Raw genomic sequence first — 22829 nt, 5'->3', positions numbered from 1 at the left:
AATAAGCACTTAGCTTCGAGTTTGATCTGATATGGTTGGCGGGAAGCCTCGGGGGTAACCTTAGCTCTGGGTTTTTGATCAGGCGCGTTGTCGGAGCGAACCATGTTGATAACCCTGAAAAGGCAAGGCACAAAAGAAAATGTTTTCAGTGTAGGGAGCGATCTTCGTAATCTCTGATTAGGGCGTAAGTTAGCCATAGTTAATAGAATAATAAGGTAATTGGAATGATATCAAAGTTACGGGGAAAAATCGAAAGTTCGAATCAAAATATCAACTAAATAATTATTGGATATAATCCTAATTATTTATTTGATAAAAAGGTTTATTTTGAAAATAATACTGAATTTTAAATAAAGATAATAAAATAATTACAAATAAGATTGTGAAAACTCGGACTCTCGATAAAATAAATGGTTATAATTTTATTATAAATAAAACTAATTTATTTAGATAAATAAATAAAAGAATAAAAACAATAGTAATTATACTAAAAAAAAAAAGAAAAAAAAGTATTTGTGTAATTCAAAAAATAATAAGAAAAATTAAGAAAAAGACTTAGCTATAATATGGTGTGGCTTGGGTGAGGGTGCATGGTATGGGTACGCACTCCTGGAACGCTTGATCTAATGGTTGACAGGATGAAAGTATACGGTGAGCTTTCATTGGCCATGTGCACATGATCTGCAATCTTGTTAGAAGAAGAAAATAAATAAAACTTTTTGCAAGAAGCCAGACTCGAACCCTGGTCCTTGCACACCACCAAGCGTTAAACTCAACACGATAACCACCAGGCCAATTCGCGCTTGCTGTTTAAGAAATGTCACGCGTAAAATATAAGCAAATTAACAAAAGGAAACAATAGTGAAACGCGCGCTGGGCCCTCTTCTTCTCCGTTTTGAAAATGTTTCAGAGTTCTACCAACGGACCAACAGTGACGAATTCGTCTGTCACTATACCCCTGCATATTTCCAAAATCAACAAGATGCAATACAAATCAGAGTTAAAACCATGGTTCGATTGGAAATTTGCTTCTGAGTTCGATGGTGTTATTCGTTAGGTCCAATTTTCCTTGTATCATGAACCCCCAAATTAGAGCTCTAAAAACCTAACAATGGCAAGTTAGTATCCCTGCATCAACTCTCAAATCAAAATATCCAAGGAGTTTGAAAACATGATTTTGAACATGATTATGCAATCAAATTACATTTAAAACTCGAGAATCAATGAAATCGACGTTTGAAAAAAAAGTGCAAACCGTATTCGTGTATACTGCGATCCCGGGCGTTTCACGGCTTGGTGAGGATTGAACAATGCTCAGTGATGCTCCAGGAATGTATTTAAGTCAACCAAACTCCTTGAATTAGCTTCTTACCTTGAATTCGAATTCTCCTTTTCCTGAACCTTCAAGCACTCGCTATTGCTTTTGGCTGCCGAAAAAAATCCTTTCTGATGAATTTCTCATATCCTTTTATAGATGGATTTGTAGGTTAAATCAATGAGAATAATTTGATTGATGAATGATTGGTGCAAATTAGGAAGAATGGGATTGTGATTCCGTAGCCGCAAAACGTGAGTCTTTCAATTGGTGGTCCCATGCAAATTCTCTCTTTTTTTTATATTTTATTTTGGACATGATAAAAAAAACAATGATAATAATAATAACAAAAGAAAAATGAAAATTTAGTAACAATAAATAAATAAATAATGGATAAAAACCAAAATGCAAGTGGAAAAAATAATATGATATATATATATATATATATATATATATATATATATATATATATATATATATATATATATGCATATTTATTTTTATTTTTATTTTTGAAATTTTAAAATGATGCAAAATGAAATGATAAACATACGCCAGATAAAATTTAGGAGGGCAAATTGTAGGGTATGACAACTGCCCCTGTTCAATCTTCTTACACCTGAGGATGTAGAGTGGTTTGTATGTCAATCGGTATCTGAAGGTGGAAGAGGATTGAACACTAGAATACCAAGAAATTTGCCCTAGCTGAAGTAGGGACCTTTGTCGGAGATGGGCTTAAAGATGCCATCCAACTCGATAGATTTGTAGAGTCAGAATACGTCGTACGTTAGGCCGTTTCTGGAGAATAGACTTGGGTAGAACGAGTCATACGTTAGACTGGGTCTAGTTTGCATGAACAAATGTCTGGAAAACCGTGCGTTAGATCAAAGGATGAGTCGTGCGTTAGACTACTCAATTTGCATCCGTAGATGTTTGGAAAACCGTGCGTTAGGTCGAAGGATAAATCGTGCGTTAGACTAATCCTTTATATTTGTTGGAGATTGACCATTTCAGCACCATTCGTAGTAACTGAATTAGATCTTTGAATGTGTTTTGATTATCTCTGAACTATCTCTGGAGAATACCCGGAACTAAGTATCAGAATTAAATCTCTGTCTTGATTATCTCTGAACTATCTCTGGAGAATACCCGGAACTATGTATCATAATTAAATCTCGGTCTTGATCATTTCTGCACTATCTCTGGAGAATACCCGGAACTAAGTATCAGAATTAAATCTCTGTCTTGATTATCTCTGAACTATCTCTGGAGGAAATCCAAAATTAAGTATCAGAATTAAATCTTCGTCTTGATTATTTCTTGAACTATCTCTGGAGGAAATCCAAAATTAAGTATCAGAATTAAATCTTCGTCTTGATTATTTCTTGAACTATCTTTGGAGGAAATCCAAAATTAAGTATCAGAATTAAATCTCCATCTAGAATGAGCATCAGAATTAAATCGTCGACTTGATTATTTCTGCGCTATATCTAGAAGATAATATTCATTTGATTGTAGAATGAGACATGAGACGTATGTATGTTATGAGTTCACTAGGATATATGATGTATGAACATGATTTATGCTATTTGGAGTATCTTGAGAAAATAAATCCTTCTTTCGTTGTAATTTTGATGATTGATCTTGTCTTGAAGATGCTCAGCTGGGAATTTATGATTCTTGCTTGGGGATGATCAGCAACTTGATGGACCCTGATTGAGGAAAAAAGTATTAGTAACCCATGTTGGCGAAGAGCAAAGTGTTGGAGAAATGACAGTGTTGAAGATGTAAACTCTGTTGGGGATCCATATCTGTGTCGGGACGAGAACTTTTGAAGATGTCTTCTTAATGATTACCCTGTGGGGATATGATCTTGTGAACCCGGCTCTGTGGGGAGATATGGGTGTCTTGAAAGTTGCCCCTGGTATTATTTGATTAGGACACGCCACTGAGTATTGATCAAGATGTCAAACTGGACTTGCATAGATTTGCCCTAGTTAATAGGAACTTTGGAAAGATTCGCCTCGCGAGGACTTTATGAAGTGTATATTGTAGGTGACATGCCCCTAGTAATCGTAAACTTAGGATGAGGTCCCTGACTGTTTGGCTTTTGAGAGATTCTTCTAATCTTGACTTGATTGCCCCATATTGATTTGGGAAAAACGTGTCATGCCCCTTGGATACGTAGGAGACATTGCTTCTTGGAGTAATATTGTCTGTCGGGATAACTTTCAGTCATTAGACATGCCATGTGCAAATTCATTCTGATGCTAACATTTGAAATTATGTAGCAGAATATGTTTAATAATGAATTCATGAGATGCAATGCATACGTTTGTCTTGAGTTTTTGAAAAGCATTAAGATAAGAGATATAAAAGTGCGATGTTTGTAAAAAACATGCTATTTGTAACAACGTGATGTTTGTGAAAACCTGATGCTCGTAAAGACAAAACATCAACTCAGCATTCGTGATAAACCTTAAGGAGTCAGGATACCTTTTGGTGACAATATGCTTTCGAACTAACCATGCTTCAGTTAGGACTTTCAAGGGTTGTAACGTGGCTTGGTTCACGGTTTAAGAAACAAAGGATAAAGGCTCAAAATTTTATTTTACCCACCCCCTTCTTCGTGATGTTCTTCAGTCCTAAACTCAGTTAATTCAGCTTATGCATTCAGTTTCCAAGAAACTTTCGAATTTGTACCTTTGATAATGATGATGGTTCACAAGCAAAGAGAATTTTCGAGATGGCAGTCACTTCTTCCTTTTGGTAATCACAACATTGTGTTGTTCAGGAATTTATTGACTTCTCTTCTTTAATTTTTTGATATCCCTAACTTTTGCCTGAACTGTCTATTTTGAGCTTACAGTCAGCGGGATGCCTAAGTCTTCTTTTTTTTGTTTTTTGACTTAGCAGGCTTTTTGTATGTGTGTTTTTTCATCATTTTTTCTTTTTGAAAGATATTGACTGCCTTGTTTAATGATTGATGAACCATCATTGGCTTTTGATTGGTATCTCCAACACTTCTTTGATGTGTGCGAATGAATGCTTGTGATTGAAACCTTTGTTGAAAGGTGTACTGAATGATTCTCTTAAAATAGAATGCACAGCCAAATTAACTGAGAACTATCCTGCCCCAGGTTATGATCAAGGGTTTTGATTAGTACAAGAAAGAAACTTCTACTTCTTAGGCTCAAAGGGGTTGACGAGGGATTAACATCCTTATATCTCCACTGTTTAGGATTTGAAACAGTGCGTGTACATCGTCAACATAGTCTGTTCAAAAGCATACTGTATAAGGTTGCGGTATCGTTTTCGTCATCCTCCCTCAAAAAGGTATACAACTTTTAGCAGGAGTTGAAAATCACAAAACATATGCAACGTAAAGACATAATTTAAAATTAGTGATAGCGAAATAAATAATTCAAGACAAAAATATGCAATGCACTAATGATAATTATTAAAATATATAATGTCTATCATAATTCGAATGTTTAAACAAACAGAATAGAAATTGCGAATGAAAATAAATCTAATGATCTAAAAGTCTATCCTTCTAGCCATCCACAGCATTAGCAATCTTGTTGTGATTAGGCATGGGAGTGGTGATCACATTAGGAGTTGCAGGAGGGTCGAACTCAATTTCACCAGCGTCGATCATATCTTGGATCTTATTCTTCAATGGCCAACAATTCTCTGTGTCATGTCCAGGACTGTTAGAACGATATGTGCACCTCGCATTGGGCTTGTAACTAGGAGCAGAGGTGTTAGGATTCTTAGGAGGATCCCTGAGAGTGATCAAATTTGCCTTTTGCAGATGTTGTAAGGCTTGAGCTAGTGACATATTGATCTTTGTGAATTGACGTCTGGGTGTATCTGGTTTACGCTGGTTGTCTTTTTGTCGTACCAGCACTTGATTAGAGGCTACAACTGATCCCACGGTATTAGATTCATTCCTCTCATTGTGCACTTTCTTTGTGGTATTAGAATAGGTAGCCACTTGAATTTTACCGCTTCGAATACCGCTTTCAACACGTTCCCCAGTCAGTATAAGCTCAGTGAATCCAGATGATGAACTTCCCAGCAAGTGACTATAGAAAGTTCCAGTCAGTGTATTCATGAACATATCGACCAATTCTCTGTCAGTTAAGGGGGGTTTGACTCTTCCAGCTAAATCTCTCCACTTTTGAGCATACTCTTTGAAACTTTCATTAGAGCCCATAGACATGTTTTGTAGTTGCATGCGAGTTGGTGCGAGATCAGAATTGTATTGATATTGTTGGTAAAAAGCAACAACCAAATCTTCCCAGGTACGAATGTAAGTACTTTCCAGTTGATAGCACCATTCGAGTTGAGTTCCAGATAAACTTTCCTGAAAGAAATGGATCCAGAGCCTCTTATCAGCAGTGTGAGGCTGAATCTTACTTACATAAGACCTCAAGTGCATTTTGGGACAAGAGATTCCATCATACTTAGCAAAAGCGGGAGTCTTGAACTTTGGAGGAATAACGACCCCAGGAACGAGTCCTAATTCTTCAAAGTCCAGCCCAGGTACCTTCTGAATTTCCACACTCCTCAGACGCTCTTCCAGTAGCCTATACTTCTCATCAGTGTAATCCTCGTCTTGAGGATACTCGTCTTCTTCTTCTTCTTCTTCTTCACCATCAGAACCTACATGGCTTCCCTGATTGTTCTTGACACTGAGATCATCTCTTTCTTCGTCTTCCTCATCTTTAGGGATTTCAGCATCCTTAGCCCTCTTGGGACGGCCTTTGAACCTTCTTCCCAAATTGATCACTCCTTTGGGCTTCTTGGTCTTCTTCTCCTTCTTAGTCAGAAGGGCTTTCAGCTCGTCTTGCCCCTTGGACAAGTTCAGGATCAGAGTTTGAAATTCAGCATTCTGAGTTTGGAGATTCTTGACAGATTGTTCGAGATCCATTTTCTCACTGAAATAAACAGCGGTTGGGTATGAGAGACCAATTGTAAGAAACCTGTTATGCGATGTTATGAATGCAAATGCAATGTTTTCAAGGATTTTCAGGAATTTAGTTAGCAACATTAGAAACGATTTGGTCGCATCTTTGTCTGAAGAATTCTGAATTTTGTCTTTGAACATCCTTCTTTGAGAATCGAGCTCACCATATCGAGTGGGTCATCGCCTCTGATTCGGGATCCTTCTGAATTTGAAAGTATATGGCTAGAGGAAAGTAAATCCTCTTGCCCCTTGATAGATACTGTGTCTTTGAATTGGAAGGTATGTGGCCAGAGGAAAATAAATCCTCTTCCCCTAGATAAGAACTCAGTCCTTAATAAGAGCACCTGAAATTGTGCGCCCTAAATTCCTAAGATCCTTGAAAGGGTTAGTTAAATCATGTTATGCTTATGATGTCATGATGTCATGTGAATGCAATGCATCAGACAAAACGTAGGGTAATAAGGACGAGTGAATCCCACAAGAAAAACCTGCAAGAAAACCAAAGGGTTAGTAGAAAGCACAAACAAGTCACAAAAGTCACACAATTTATGGCTTAAGGCTTGCATGGAGTCTGATCAGGTGTCCTTCCCAAGGGTATTTCTATGGATAAGGAAATTTCAGCAACGGGTTCTACAAGTTATCCAGAATTGTCGGCCCTTCTAAAGCACCCTCGGACATGATACATTCGCATCATGCAATGATACTTTGAGAAAGAACCTACCTGAATTGTAGCATCGGGTAGCGACTAGTTCTTAACATTTATCGAGAGTAGTCCCCCCACTACGTTCCTAAAGGCCAGGATGGGTTAAGGGTAACTAAAGGTCCTTGAGCTCCGGCGCACCCACAGACACATACATAGACCTCCCTCATTTGAGAAAGGTGTGCATATGCTATGGAGTCCTAACTCAAGCGTGAACTTCATATTGACTCATCTTCCACATATGTGAAAGAGGTCCTTATGACTATGCCACTCCTAATCTTAAGTGTTCTTGAATCCGGGAATAGGATTCGTCCTTCAGTTAATTCCCAAAACGCCCCTGAAAAATAAAGCAAACAATAGAAAACATTTAAGATGAATCCTAAACATTTAACCTTTAAGGAAATCTAAGTTCGGGGGTAATTTATGCAAAGGGAAGGTGTAAGGCACCCTTTGCATCCATGGTTTTCCATGGGCTCTTAATTGCTTTGCTTGCTCGTTTGTTTTTTAGAAAAAAGGTAGATGAAAGAAAAAGTGGACTTTAGCTCGTAAATGAGCGTAGCCAGTTTTCGAAGAATTGTGAGAAAGAATATTAAAGATGAGCATTGCAAGGCAATTAGGGGCAATTACCTTAAACTTAGATGATAGGTCTCTTTTTAGCCTTTCAGAATGAAAGGGTCTATCCTTACCATAAGAGGGCAGGAAGCCTTTCGTTTGGAGGTTGAAGGGTCGTCGAAGCATCCTTCGCTCAAAGACTGACCCATGCCATAGAGAGGCAGGTAGTCTAAGAGGAAGGATCAGAATAGCCTTTCGTAGGCAACCAGAAGATACCTCAGCCTTTTCCGTAGGAAACTTTCGAGGGTCGAGGTCATGTTAGTGTATCGAAAGCAGCATCATTAGGGACCATGACCTTTAATCGAGGCAACATGGCTGAGGTATCCTCGTATTCGAGGGACTGGCTATTCTGCACAAAATACAAGGCAACAAGGCAACAAGGCAACAGGCAACAAGGCAACAAGGCAACAGAGAGGTTACCCAAAAGCGTGCGTGTGTGCAACAATCACGTGGTTAATTCAGTTATATTATCTTGTACATAGTGATTCTAAGTTAATTACAATCTTGCACTCCTTACACTTACTAACCACGCAGTTATAGAGTAATAATAATTGCAATAGAGGGAAGGGGGAAATTGAAACCAGCGGATCCCAACAGGGTTTGGCATAAGTAATAATAACAGACCTAAATAAAATAGCGTTTAGGGTTACCAACGACGTAGCTTTGGCAATTGACAAACCCTGAAACAAAGGAATAGACAGAAAACAAAGAGTGAGCGCATTATCGGTTCGGGAGCGGACATTATTATCCTTGAAAGTAAAAAGAATAGTGAAATTAATAATAATAAAAAGCACTTAGCTTCGAGTTTGATCTGATATGGTTGGCGGGAAGCCTCGGGGGTAACCTTAGCTCTGGGTTTTTGATCAGGCGCGTTGTCGGAGCGAACCATGTTGATAACCCTGAAAGGCAAGGCACAAAAGAAAATGTTTTCAGTGTAGGGAGCGATCTTCGTAATCTCTGATTAGGGCGTAAGTTAGCCATAGTTAATAGAATAATAAGGTAATTGGAATGATATCAAAGTTACGTGGAAAAATCGAAAGTTCGAATCAAAATATCAACTAAATAATTATTGGATATAATCCTTATTATTTATTTGATAAAAAGGTTTATTTTGAAAATGATACTGAATTTTAAATAAAGATAATAAAATAATTACAAATAAGATTGTGAAAACTCGGACTCTCGATAAAATAAATGGTTATAATATTATTATAAATAAAACTAATTTATTTAGATAAATAAATAAAAGAATAAAAACAATAGTAATTATACTAAAAAAAAAAGAAAATAAAAGTATTTGTGTAATTCAAAAAATAATAAGAAAAATTAAGAAAAAGACTTAGCTATAATATGGTGTGGCTTGGGTGAGGGTGCATGGTATGGGTACGCACTCCTGGAACGCTTGATCTGGAGCTAGCTTGATCTAATGGTTGACAGGATGAAAGTATACGGTGAGCGTTCATTAGCCATGTGCACATGATCTGCAATCTTGTTAGAAGAAGAAAATAAATAAAACTTTTTGCAAGAAGCCAGACTCGAACCCTGGTCCTTGCACACCACCAAGCGTTAAACTCAACACGATAACCACCAGGCCAATTCGCGCTTGCTGTTTAAGAAATGTCACGCATAAAATATAAGCAAATTAACAAAAGGAAACAATAGTGAAACGCGCGCTGGGCCCTCTTCTTCTCCGTTTTGAAAATGTTTCAGAGTTCTACCAACGGACCAACAGTGACGAATTCGTCTGTCACTATACCCCCTGCATATTTCCAAAATCAACAAGATGCAATACAAATCAGAGTTAAAACCATGGTTCGATTGGAAATTTGCTTCTGAGTTCGATGGTGCTATTCGTTAGGTCCAATTTTCCTTGTATCATGAACCCCCAAATTAGAGCTCTAAAAACCTAACAATGGCAAGTTAGTATCCCTGCATCAACTCTCAAATCAAAATATCCAAGGAGTTTGAAAACATGATTTTGAACATGATTATGCAATCAAATTACATTTAAAACTCGAGAATCAATGAAATCGACGTTTGAAAAAAAAGTGCAAACCGTATTCGTGTATACTGCGATCACGGGCGTTTCACGGCTTGGTGAGGATTGAACAATGCTCAGTGATGCTCTAGGAATGTATTTAAGTCAACCAAACTCCTTGAATTAGCTTCTTACCTTGAATTCGAATTCTCCTTTTCCTGAACCTTCAACCACTCGCTATTGCTTTTGGCTGCTGAAAAAATCCTTTCTGATGAATTTCTCATATCCTTTTATAGATGGATTTGTAGGTTAAATCAATGAGAATAATTTGATTGATGAATGATTGGTGCAAATTAGGAAGAATGGGATTGTGATTCCGTAGCCGCAAAACGTGAGTCTTTCAATTGGTGGTCCCATGCAAATTCTCTCTTTTTTTTATATTCTATTTTGGACATGATAAAAAAAACAATGATAATAATAATAACAAAAGAAAAATGAAAATTTAGTAACAATAAATAAATAAATAATGGATAAAAACCAAAATGCAAGTGGAAAAAATAATATGATATATATATATATATATATATATATATATATATATATATATATATATATATATATATATATATATATATATATATATATATGCATATTTATTTTTATTTTTATTTTTGAAATTTTAAAATGATGCAAAATGAAATGATAAACATACGCCAGATAAAATTTAGGAGGGCAAATTTTAGGGTATGACACTAACAAATGTACTTTTGGGGTTAGATCTGGAAAACTCTTGGGTTTCATTGTCAGCCAAAGAGGTATTGAAGTAGACCCCGACAAAGTCAGAGCTATTCAAGAGATGCCTGCACCAAAAACTGAAAAGCAAGTAAGAGGATTTCTCGGACGATTGAACTATATCTCCAGATTTATCTCTCAAATGACTGCTACTTGTGGGCCACCTTTCAAGCTTCTCTGCAAAGATCAAGGGGTTGTATGGACTGAAGATTGCCAGAAAGCGTTCGACAGTATTAAGGAATACCAGTTAGAACCACCAATATTGATTCCTCCGGTTGAGGGAAGACCATTAATCATGTACCTTACTGTGTTGAAAGAATCCATGGGTTGTATGCTTGGACAACAAGATGAAACCGGTAAGAAGGAGCATGCCATCTATTACCTAAGTAAGAAATTCACAGATTGTGAGTCTCGTTACTCCATGCTCGAAAAAACGTGTTGTGCTTTGGCTTGGGCTTCAAAACGTCTCCGCCAGTACATGATTAACAATACTACTTGGTTAATCTCCAAAATGGATCCGATCAAGTATGTCTTTGAAAAGCCTGCCTTAACAGGAAGGATTGCCCGATGGCAAATGCTGTTATCCGAATATGACATTGAATACCATGCTTAAAAGGCGGTCAAAGGAAGCATTCTCGCCGATCACTTGGCGCATCAACCAATTAATGAATATCAATCTCTCAAGTTTGACTTTCCTGATGAAGATGTCATGTACTTGAAAATGAAATATTGTGACGAACCGTTACCTGAAGAAGGTCCTGATCCTGGATCAAGATGGGGCCTAATTTTTGATGGAGCAGTAAACGTTTTTGGCAATGGAATTGGGGCAGTCATCATTACTCCCGAGGGTACTCATATCCCATTCTCTGCCAGAATGCTATTTGATTGTACCAACAACATTGCAGAATATGAAGCTTGTATCATGGGTCTCGAAGAAGCCATTGACTTAAGGATCAAGATCCTCGACATATATGGAGATTCAACCCTCGTGATCAACCAAATCAAAGACAAATGGGAAACTTTTCACCCTGGCTTGATTCCTTACAGAGATTATGCAAGACGTCTGTTGACTTTCTTCAACAAGGTTGAATTGCATCATATACCTCGAGATCAGAACCGAATGGCAGACGCCTTGGCTACTCTATCTTCCATGTTCAAAGTCAGTCACTGGAATGATGTGCCTAAGTTCAGAATTACGCTCCTTGAAAGGCCCACCTATGTGTTTGCAACTGAAGCAGTCATCGATGATAAACCGTGGTTCCACGACATCAAACGCTTCCTTCAAACTCAAGAGTACCCGCTTGGGGCATCAAACAAAGATAAGAAAACTCTAAGGATACTTTCTGGCAGTTTCTTCCTGAACGAAGATGTGTTGTACAAAAGAAACTTCGACATGGTTTTGCTCAGATGCGTGGATAGACACGAAGCAGACATGTTAATGCATGAAGTGCATGAAGGGTCCTTTGGAACTCATTCAAATGGGCATGCAATGTCCAAGAAAATGTTAAGAGCAGGATACTATTGGTTGACAATGGAATCTGATTGTTATAAACACGTGAAGAGATGTCACAAGTGCCAGATATACGCAGATAAGATCCATGTTCCACCGACTCTACTCAACGTTCTCTCATCTCCGTGTCCTTTCTCCATGTGGGGTATTGACATGATTGGAATGATCGAACCGAAAGCTTCAAACGGTCATTGTTTCATCCTAGTAGCAATTGATTACTTCACCAAATGGGTCGAAGCGGCATCTTACGCCAATGTTACAAGACAAGTGGTTGTGAGGTTTATCAAGAATAACATCATTTGCCGATATGGTATTCCCAACAAAATCATTACTGACAATGGTTCAAACTTGAACAACAGAATGATGAAAGAATTGTGTGAGGAATTCAAGATTGAGCATCATAACTCTTCTCCTTATAGACCAAAAATGAATGGTTCCGTTGAAGCCGCTAACAAGAACATTAAGAAGATTGTCCAGAAAATGGTCGTCACTTACAAAGACTGGCATGAAATGCTGCCATTTGCTTTACATGGGTACCGTACTTCAGTGCGTACTTCAACAGGGGCAACTCCCTTTTCTCTAGTATACGGCATGGAAGCTGTGCTTCTCGTGGAAGTTGAAATACCATCAATGAGAGTCCTCATGGAGACTAAGTTATCAGAGGCTAAATGGTGTCAAAGCCGATATGATCAGTTGAACTTAATCGAAGAAAAACGTATGACTGCTCTATGCCATGGACAGTTATACCAAGCAAGGATGAAACAAGCCTTCAACAAAAAAGTTCGACCTCGAGAATTTCAAGAAGGCGACCTCGTGCTTAAAAAGATTTTGTCTTTTCAACCAGATTCTAGGGGCAAATGGTCTCCCAATTACGAAGGCCCGTATGTTGTCAAAAGAACATTTTCTGGCGGCGCCATGACTCTTACAACCATGGATGGTGATGAACTCTCACATCCTGTGAATGCTGATGCGGTCAAGAAATATTTTGTCTAAAAACAAAAAAGAACAGCTCGGTAAGTCGAAAACCCGCAAAGGGCGACTTAGGCAAAAATGAGCGTCTCGGTGGACTGAAAACCTGAAAGGGCAGTCCAGGCAAAAATTAGAGACAACAAAACAGAAAAAAATTCATCCTGGTAGATTGAAAACCTGAAAGGGCAATCTAGGCAAAAATTAGGGATTTATGACAAAGTAACTGCATCAGTCCGTACTTCGTCACCAGAAGAGTCTTTTTCATCAAAGGATCTTCAATCAAATCATCGCCAATCTGAAGCGACAAGCACAATTGGAACTCAAAAGTTGTTAGGGAGAATAGTGGTTATTGCTTTCAATGTAGCCTTTTCCGCATAATTACCATTTCCAACTTTTGTAAATACTCCATGGAATCACGCCTTTAGGTGATTTCCATCCTATTAAATAAATTTGAGCCTTGTGCCCATTTGTTTGCAATCTCTATTTCTTTTAGCTTTCAAAATGACGCTTTAATTGTGTTATTCACTTTTGAAAAAGAGAAAAAAGTTTTAAATGAATTTACTTCACTTTTTCAAAATAAAAGCGAAGTTTTCCTTTGAGTTGTAACAACGGAAGGAAACATCAACAGCTATCTCCATAAGATGAATCAAAGATTATGATAAGAAAAGCTCTTCTATCCCCAGTGAAGAAGCTCTTCTATCCCCAGTGAAGAAGGTCTTTTATCCCCAGTGACGAAGATTTTCCATCTCCATTGAAGAAGTTCTTCCATCTCAATAAGAAAAGATGCTTATCTTCCCCAGAGAAGTCTAAAGCACGCAACACCATTTATCACTCGTGTTATCTACACCGTGTTGAAGAACATTTGTCAAGTATCTGGTTGAATTGCGACGTCGGTCCCTCTCTAGTATATACTCCTTTCGCTGTCAGTATCGTCAGCATGCATGCTACATTCATGACATTCATCATTCACAGATACTTGCATCATTTATGCATTCTTGCATTTTTCAATATTCACTTGTTTAGGATATATCTATCCTCAAAGAAAAAAAGAAAAAAGAAAGAAAAAGAAAAAAGAGAAAAAAAGAAACAGGTATGGGCGTGTCATCTCTCCAAGTAGGTTGTCACCCATAAGCAGAAAGAACATCTTCTTTCTCCAGTTCCCCACTGAGATCATTCCTCGTGGAAGAAGGTTGCTTCAATTTCTCCTCTCAAAACAAAGGAGGAAATCCCCATTCGAGTTCATTCCTCATGGGTCCAAAGTCTTGTTTGACTGTTTCTTTCCAATTCAGTCTTGGTTAGAACCCTGTCTTTACCAAAAAATTCAAATTTCGATTCCACCAAGTAGAGTCGAGAAAAATTGAACCATAAACAATAGCCTCATCATCTGAGCAGTTTATGTTTCTTTCAAAAGAAATTCCTCAAGGAAATCAATCATGAAGACCATTTGACAATCAGGGCCTTATTACTGTTCACAAGGCTGAATATCCAGTAATTTCCCTAGCAAAGTCTCCAGGATCATTTTATCACTCGGCTGATAATTGATCAATGTCTTCAAAACCACTATCACGAGGCTGGTAGTCGGTAACCCTTCTTGTTCTGGTTATATTATTTAACATGTCTATCACAAGGCTGATAGTCGGTAATATTAACCGAACCTTTGAAACTCTTTTTACCTTGTCAAGTCCATCAATATATGATATATGAAGTCATTTGATCAAGAAAAATCAAGAAAATCAATCAAGAATAAAAAAGTCAAAGTTTGACTTTCATACTTAGAAAAATTTTCTAAGTGTTTTTCAATGGTTTTTTCCAAACTTTGGAAGGGAATAACTCAATTTCACCTACAAACTGAAAAAAACTTCCAACATGAAAGTTATAGATTTTGATCCAATGAACAACTTTGTCACATATATTTTCTTTCCATAAGATCAACCATTTAAGAGATATGGAGCTTCAAAGTTGGTATCTTTTGAACATTTCACTTAAAACTTCATTTTCTTCAAAGTTCATGGATCTTTTTCACCCATTTCCTTAAGGGTCTTGAAGAAACTTTCAACTAGGGTTTTGAAGTGTGTAATATGAGCTTTCCAAAATGTCCAAGAGCATGAAAAAATATGGAGTGTAGCTATGGTTTTGAATTTTGACATTAGAGGTCATTATGCATGAAATCACAAGCCATTTTCACTAAGTTCATACACTATATGGCCTATAACACAAGTGATGACACACCAATGCAATAATTGGAAGATATTTTTCTGGTTTGAGATCAGAATGGAAAGAGATAAGAAGCTTGGCAAAATAACCATGGTTAAGTCTCTTTTAACCATATGCATTAAATGTGAAAGATTCCTTTTTAACTCTTAAGCCAAATCACCATTCTTTGATCAACTTGCAAAGCTCTTCACTCAGAAACCTTGGCCTGTAAATAGAGGTCCAAACTCCATTCAAAATCACACCAAAACCTCACAATTATAGGTTTTCTCTCTTATTTCTTGAATTGCAAGTTTCTTAAGTTTCAAAGAGGTAGAAATTCCAACCTCCAAACCTTTGAATTTCTGGCCAAAGTGATGGTTCTAACAACTTCTAAACATCATATATGATGTGTTTGATCCATCCACACATCCCAAAACACCTCAAATCTCAGAATCACTACCTCACTTCCACATGAACCAAAATTGAGCCTTATCATGCCAAAATCCATTCAAGATCATTTATGTCCAAACTAACACTTCCAACACCTCATATATGTCACATATGAACTATCCCAACACTCATCATCAACCAAAAACTTCAGAATCATCAAGCTCGATTCACACTTGGCTCTACTGCAGATCGGGTTCCATGGAATGATCCAGATGGTTTCAATCCACTCCAAGCATCCAGACATGTTCTATAATCATCATTGAAGCTGTCCAGATCGAGCAACAACTTCTGTAACACCTCCAGCTCAAAATTCAATCTCCACTTTGGCCGTTTTTGAAGGTAAGCCTCATGAACTTCAAATTCATACATACATACATCATAAATGAAAAATTGAGTTGCCATCTTGTTTCTGCACTATCACTGATCATTAACCCTCAATCAATTTCATAATTCATCAATCATATATCATTTCACGATCAAATTCAGTTTTAGGGTTCTTCATGTTCATGCGAAAATTGACCCCCTTAGAGTGAAAATAAATGAATTATGAGGGCACCATCATGTTCCTCGTGAAAAACTGTGTGAGATAGACCCTTTACTTGATCAAAACAACACAGTTTTGGAGATTTTCAAAATTCAGTTGAAGGTGTGTTCTTGGCGCCATTTTTGATTCTGAAAGTTCAAATGTTAAGTTTAAAATATAATTAAATGGAAGCGTATATATGACAAGCCACAAGCGTGGCTCAGTTGGCAAGAGTTTTGGCTGGTGAGAGAGAGGGCGTGGGTTCAAACCCTGGTGAGACCAAAAGCTTATTTTTTATCACTTTTTTCCTTCAATTTCTTCACAACTTCATCAATTAATTTAACCAATCAAAATTCATCATTTTCACTTCATATTTTTTACACTCTTTGTTTAATATATATATTTTATGAATATCACAAAAAATCACAAAAAAATATTTATTTAATACATTTTTATATAGGTTTAAAATGATGTATTTTTAAGTGTTTTTAATACTTTAAATATTTTTTTTTCATTTGATTTTTCAAACTTAATCATTTGTAAATATTTTGTGATCAAACCCTAATCATTTAGGTGTTAATTAAGTATAATCTTTGTGTTTATCTTAATTAATTTGATTTCTTTCAAAATTTCAAACCATTTTTAAAACAAACGATCGTCTTTTTCAAAAAACGACAAATCATTTTCTTTTGATTTTCTTTTCAAAAACTCTTGATTAAATCTTTTGATTGATCAATTGATTTACAAAACATTTTGGGCATCCCTTATGGTGTAAGCCCCACCCCTTTGTATAAATTTAGGTTTTTTTTATTATAAATATACCTATCTTTTTACTTCGATCAAATTGATTTAAACCCTCGAATAACAAGATCAAAAATTAGGGTTTTCTTCAAAGTCAATTGGGCCTCTCATTTAGAGAGTGTAAGTCCCATTCCTCTTCTTTATACAACTTTTCTTTAAAATAAAATTCTTTCAAAAAACAAAACTTTCAAACTGTTTTCAAACGATGAAATCTCGTCTTTTTAACAAAACAAACAACCATGTTTTATTAAATAAAACATGGGCCTCTCCCTTGGAGTTGTAAGTCCCATTTCTTTTGTACATATCTTTTGTATAAAAATCTTTGTTTGAATTCAAAGAGTATGGTTTCTCGGTGAAATCGCTCTCAAAACAACTTGGGCCACCATATAGGTGTAAGCCCCATTCCTTGTACAAATATCCATCTACCATGATTTTCAAATACCATGGGCCTCCATGTAGGTATAAGCCCCAAACCTCTCTTGTAAATATTAGTTTACATAGCTATTGAATAAAATCAACGGGCCTCTCCCCGAGTGTAAGCCCCGAGCCCCGTGTATACAAATGGATTATGCTTACAGGTATATTTCCTTCATAAACTCCATTATATACACACACTTTGACATACATATATAATTGTTCATACTTGTTCATGTTTGTCCATGTTTGTACATACTTGTTCGTGTGTTTGTGTATGTTATATACTTGTTCAACTTAGTACAACACTAGGTTCCCTATAGCCTCCTATTGGGCTTCGTGCAAAGAATCTCCATTAGTTTAGGTTAGGACATAGAGTATGGTTTCCCGGTGAAATCGCTCTAAGAGCTCAAACCAACTATACCATGCCTCCTCTTGGCCTTTGTACAAACGACTGGTCCCTCCCATAGCCTCCTCTTGGGCTTACAATGCAAGGACCCTGGATTGTCCCTCCCATAGCCTCCTCTTGGGCTTACAATGCAAGGACCCTCTGATAGCCTCCTCTTGGGCTTCGTACAAGGACCCACGGGCTTCTTATAAGCATCCCCAATATCCAAATCAAATACCCTAGGAGATTAGGCATTTTTCATCTATATGCTAGGAGTATCTCTTTTATATCATCACAAACAATCAATTAATCAAACTTCTTTTTGCCGCAAGGCTGGCTAATCAATCAAACTTTTGCCACAAGGCTGGCTGATTAATCAAAACTTTTTGTCACAAGGCTGACTTCATTGAAATTTTTGCCACAAGGCTGGTTAAACAAACAAAAACATCTTTATCATTCTAAGCACCGTAAGTGGCACAACCCAGGTCTTATAATGAAAAGATTTTCAAACAAAAATCAAATAGATGTATGTGATGATATAGCTTAGATACATTTAGCATTAAGATGACACTTGTCTCTTATCCTTTGCTTCCACTAGAATAAGTGGGAACTACGATTGCTCTGACTTTCTCAACATCCCTTTGAGAATACGTAGGCACAAGGTCGTATCCTTGGCGAGCAAAACTTCTCCCTCAAACCATTCAAACCTTAGCACCCGTAGACCCCGAGCTACAGATGCTCTGATTGCCTCTAAGGGATATGTATGCAGAGGATCGCGACGATCTTTGCGAGCATAATCAAACAAACACCTTAGGTCCCACCTCTTTCTCACAAGAACCCCCACCATAACATAGAATGAAAAACAAAACAAAGAAACCTATAGAGTACTATAGATACGTTGGGTGCTAATACCTTCCCTTCGTATAACCAACCCTCTTACCCAAGATCTCCCCACTTTTAAGGTTATTGCAGCTTTTTTCCTTTTCCTCTTTTGGAAACAATAAAAAGTTTGGTCGAAACAAAAGAAAAATCATTTTTTTGAGCACTCGAGCCCAAAGAAGGCATCAGGTGTCTCATCCCGAAAAAAGATACGATTTTTCCCCGCGACAAATGCTATTGTGAGGTTAGGCTTGCGAAGGAATAACGTAAGATTTGAGAGGACGCGACTGTTCTCCCATGGTTGATTCTTCAACCGGTTCAGAGGTAGGAGTAGGAACAAGAGTGCGAGTTCCTCCTAATTGACGTGATATAGTGATAGAACGCTACGGTTCGGGAATTGGCAGTGCTAAGTCTTCACTTCGAGATGGAGTACTTGGCATGCACAATGGGAATTAAAAAATTTTAGTTTGCCTTAGTCTCTACAACGTAACAGTTAATTACGATTGTCGACTAAATTAGTCCCCAGAAACAGCGCCAAAAGCTTGATCGCGACAAAAGGGGGTATGTCTGTGATTATGACTGCAATTTCACAGTCTATCGCATAGTTTTAAAAGATATTGAACCCACGGGGACTAAAAATCGACCTAGTGTAGTTAATCGTTACTACGTAAACCTAAGGCTAATATTTGATTGATTTTGATCAGACGGGGAATTAAAAAGAAATATAATTGAATTAAATAGGTGGGAATATAATCCGTATGTAACAGTCGAACGTCGGGGATCTAGTAAACTTTCGACGTGAATCATAATTTAAAATATTCTTTCTGTAGAAATCACTTGTTTAAAAACCTTCCTCTCACACTCTCGTGTTTGTTGATTACGATATCATTATTAAACCTAAGTGAGCGCTCTCGCTATATCAAATAAAGTTTTAATGATTTTTAAAAACCGATGAACTCTAATTAACCTTAAAGCGCTCTCGCTGTATTTAAAGTTAATGTATAATTTCTATTGTTCAGTTAAAAACTCAAACTCTCGTTTTTATTGATCCTAACTTCTATTGTTTTTAACTCTCGTTAAAAAACAGTTAAATTAAGCATTAGAAATTAATAGCAGATAAATAGATTTAATTAATGAAATATGTCGACAGTGTTACTCAATTCCCTCGGTTATGTGACCTTACATACCGATAAAAATAATTTAGCCGGACATTTTTTAATAGATAAAACAGAACAGATATAGCAGGTAAAAAATAATCCGGACATAAATCTATTAACTAACATAAACAGACAATAATAATTTAAAGCAATTAATGAACCTGAATTAAAATAGCAAACTGAATTTGAAACAGAGCAACACCGGTTCTTGAATCCGGTACTGAAATTGAGTTCTTGAAAATAAATCTGAATCCTAAACTAAAATTAATTCAGAAGCTAACAATGAAAACTAAATCGCAATAGAATATTCGGTGTAGAAATCTATCGTAGGAAGTGTGTAGGAAACAAGAACAGAACTTGAAAAATAGCAGAAGAAAAATAAGACGGCACTAGGGTAAAAAATGCGTAACCCTCTCAATAATTCTTGAAGGGTATTTATAGAGTTGCCTCAGAATCTTGTGTTGGAGTTTGTTTCGTCTCTGTTGTTGTTCTTTCGGAGGAGAAATTGGCAGAGAGTGGAAACAACGTCTTCTGGGCATGGGTGTGTGACTAACGTCACACACTAGTAATTAAGGGGGTGCCGAACAGTGTAGGGGGGAGTTGCCGACCGACAGGCTTCTTCATATGCCTTCCGTCACGTGCTTGCTCAGTCATGCGTGTTGGGCCTCCTTTGTGTTCTGAGCCTTTTTCTTCTTCTATCTGCACCTCCTCATTTAATTGGCTTTTAAAACAATTCTTCTCCATTTTAGCTCCTTTTTCCGATTGTTCCTTTTGCGAGCTCCGATTAAATAAATTCCTGAAAATAAATAAAAATACCGGCATAATACAAAATAAAATAGAATAATAATGCATGTAAATTAAGATAAATATACGATAGGTTTTCGTGTTATCAGGAACTGTGTAGTTGTATTAGCTATTCCTGCAGATGTGATTGTTTGGTTGTGTGTTGTGTTTATGTTGTTTGCTTTTCTGCTGCAAGGAATCTCTGATGTGGTGACAGGTGGTTTTAGCTAAAAAATTCCAAAGGGGGAGTTTATAGATGTTTTCATATTGGCTGCATTTTATGGTAAAACATACCTGTGTGTTTTGATGTCTTGACTAAAGTCATGACACATTATGTGTAGAGTTCTGTAGGGTTATATGGTTGAGCTAATACGGTTGTTTGTTGGATGTCATGATTGATGTCATGACATCAATATCTGACAGCAATGACTGTTATATTTTAGTTGTTATGTTTTCTAATTTATCTCAGGCTACAATTTAGGAAACTATATATTTTGTGATGTATGGTTTACGCTAAAATATCTCGTCTACAACATATGAGTAAACACCCAGATGATGTGGAAATTAGGTTAACTTAGTTAACCCTAATGTTTGGAAGGCCCAAGGCCCAACTATTGACTATATGAAGACTGATAATCCTACTTTCAAAGGCATAAGTTTTACTTGAAGAATTATGTGTTTGTGTTCACGTGTGTTTGTGTTAGTGTTACCTGTAATCCAAGCAATTGTCACTTGATGATTTTATTGGAATAGGGTGTTTTGATTTGTAATTGTTTGTGTCACTCTAAGCTTTTAAGCATGAGTGCAGTGTCTCTTGATTGAAGCTTGTAAGCAAGATCAAGATTTGTTTGAAGTGTGTCTTCAATGTGTTTTTCGTTGTTTTCTGTTTGTTATCACTGTTGTGATTGAGGGGGGGTGAGTAGGGACTCAGGTCTAGCACTATATTGAAATTGCATTGGGTAGGTCTTAAGTTAAGAGTTTTAAATGGGTAGCTTAGCTCTGAATTAATACTGCTTATAGTGGATTTCCTCCCTGGCTTGGTAGCCCTCAAATTAGGTGTTGTTGTACACCGAACTGTGTGAACAATCATCTGTGTTCTTTACTGTTTTTGTTTACTTCCTGTAAAATTTTATAATCTGTTCTGAAGTGGATGTCATAACATCCGATACGACATCCATCATGTGTTACTAGAATTTACATTTTTGTCTCCTCTTAAAGTAGACAGAATATCGGTATGATGAAAATGCTGATATATTTTTACTTTCTGGTGAAAAGTTTGAGAATAAATTCACATTAGATTGGCCTCCACCGTTTAAAGAGTATCGAGAAGATATTTTTATTCTTGGTTCTGCTGATAATGGCATAATTTGTATTTATCAAGGCGGTGGAAGAGGATACACCAGTAGGATTTACCATGACGTAGTACTCTGGAACCTATCTACGGGAGAATTTAAGGTCATTCTTATGGCTCTTTTGAATGTACGATTTTAAAAGCATATCCTCCTGGCTCTATTTTTGAAGATCTACCTATAATTCATACCATTGTTAATATTCATGATTTTGGTTATGACCTTGTTACATATGACTACAAGTTGATTCGATATTTTTGTTTCTTTTATGATATCAATAGTACATATCCAAATGAAAATACATTATGGAAAATTTATAGCCTCAAAAATAATTCTTGGAGGAATCTTAAAATGGAAATGGGAAATTACTCATGGAATAATAGGGGGCAAGATCATATTGGTCATGTAATATAGTTTCGTGGAATGTGTCATTCGTGGGGCTTTGAAGATTATTTTGGAGAAGAGATGTTGGAATTATATAACTTGGCTGGAGAAGTCGTTATTACAACACCTACCAAACCTATTTCTTGTGGATTTTCTAAATACACGGTGGTGTTAAATGATTCAATTGCTATGATCAAGGGTGAAAATATATTTTATTTTTCAATATCAATTTTAGGTGAGATTGGTGTGGCAGAATCATGGATGAGGCTTTTTAGAATTGGACCCCTATCCTATTGAGGATTAATTCAATATTTAGAAGTTGTTGTTAATCAGAAGAAGATGCTTCTGATGTTCTGGTGTTGCTCAGAAGCAGTAAAGCTTCTGATGTTTAAAATCTAGAAGTAGTTGTTAGTCAAAAGCAATAAAGCTTCTGAGGTTGTTCATCGGAAGTAGATACTTCTGATGTTCTAGAGTTCAGTTTATTAACGTAGCTGTTAAGTTTAGTTTGAAGGGTATTTTAGTATTTCCTAGTTTGTACTATTTGTACTGCTGCATTTAATGTTTCACTCTTTTGTCAACTGCCTCGAGCCTTGTTTCAACTGCTTTTGCTGACTTTGCCTTTTGTAGCTTCTAACGTTCCTTTTATCAGTTAGATTT

General features: G+C 36.7%; 1 protein-coding gene and 1 pseudogene across 2 annotated transcripts; one reads left to right on the top strand and one right to left on the bottom strand.

Annotated features, from left to right (window-relative positions):
• Positions 1–2869: 2869 nt before the first annotated feature.
• Positions 2870–9970, bottom strand: LOC131601256 (uncharacterized). Of its 2 annotated transcripts, none has more exons than XM_058873029.1 (2): positions 7677–9970; positions 2870–7327 (listed from the first exon to the last, which is right to left on the bottom strand). In XM_058873029.1, exon 2 carries the CDS (start codon positions 6429–6431, stop codon positions 4872–4874), a length of 1560 nt encoding a protein of 519 aa, XP_058729012.1. In that variant the 5' UTR covers positions 6432–7327; positions 7677–9970; the 3' UTR covers positions 2870–4871. The 2 variants fall into 2 exon arrangements, with proteins under 2 accessions (XP_058729012.1, XP_058729013.1); XM_058873030.1 differs by having other exon boundaries at positions 2870–6261; positions 8227–9970.
• Positions 9971–20864: 10894 nt separating this feature from the next.
• On the top strand, positions 20865–22469 carry LOC131604120 (uncharacterized; annotated as a pseudogene).
• The last annotated feature ends 360 nt before the right edge of the window (positions 22470–22829 follow it).

This window comes from Vicia villosa, linkage group LG5 (assembly GCF_029867415.1).
Source record: "Vicia villosa cultivar HV-30 ecotype Madison, WI linkage group LG5, Vvil1.0, whole genome shotgun sequence".
NCBI classification, from domain to species: domain Eukaryota; kingdom Viridiplantae; phylum Streptophyta; class Magnoliopsida; order Fabales; family Fabaceae; genus Vicia; species Vicia villosa.
This window is presented reverse-complemented; position numbering and strand designations above follow the sequence as displayed.

Bases quoted from the DNA above. Each gene is read 5' to 3' on its own strand.
- LOC131601256 (XM_058873029.1), bottom strand. From the start codon at position 6,431: ATGTTCAAAGACAAAATTCAGAATTCTTCAGACAAAGATGCGACCAAA.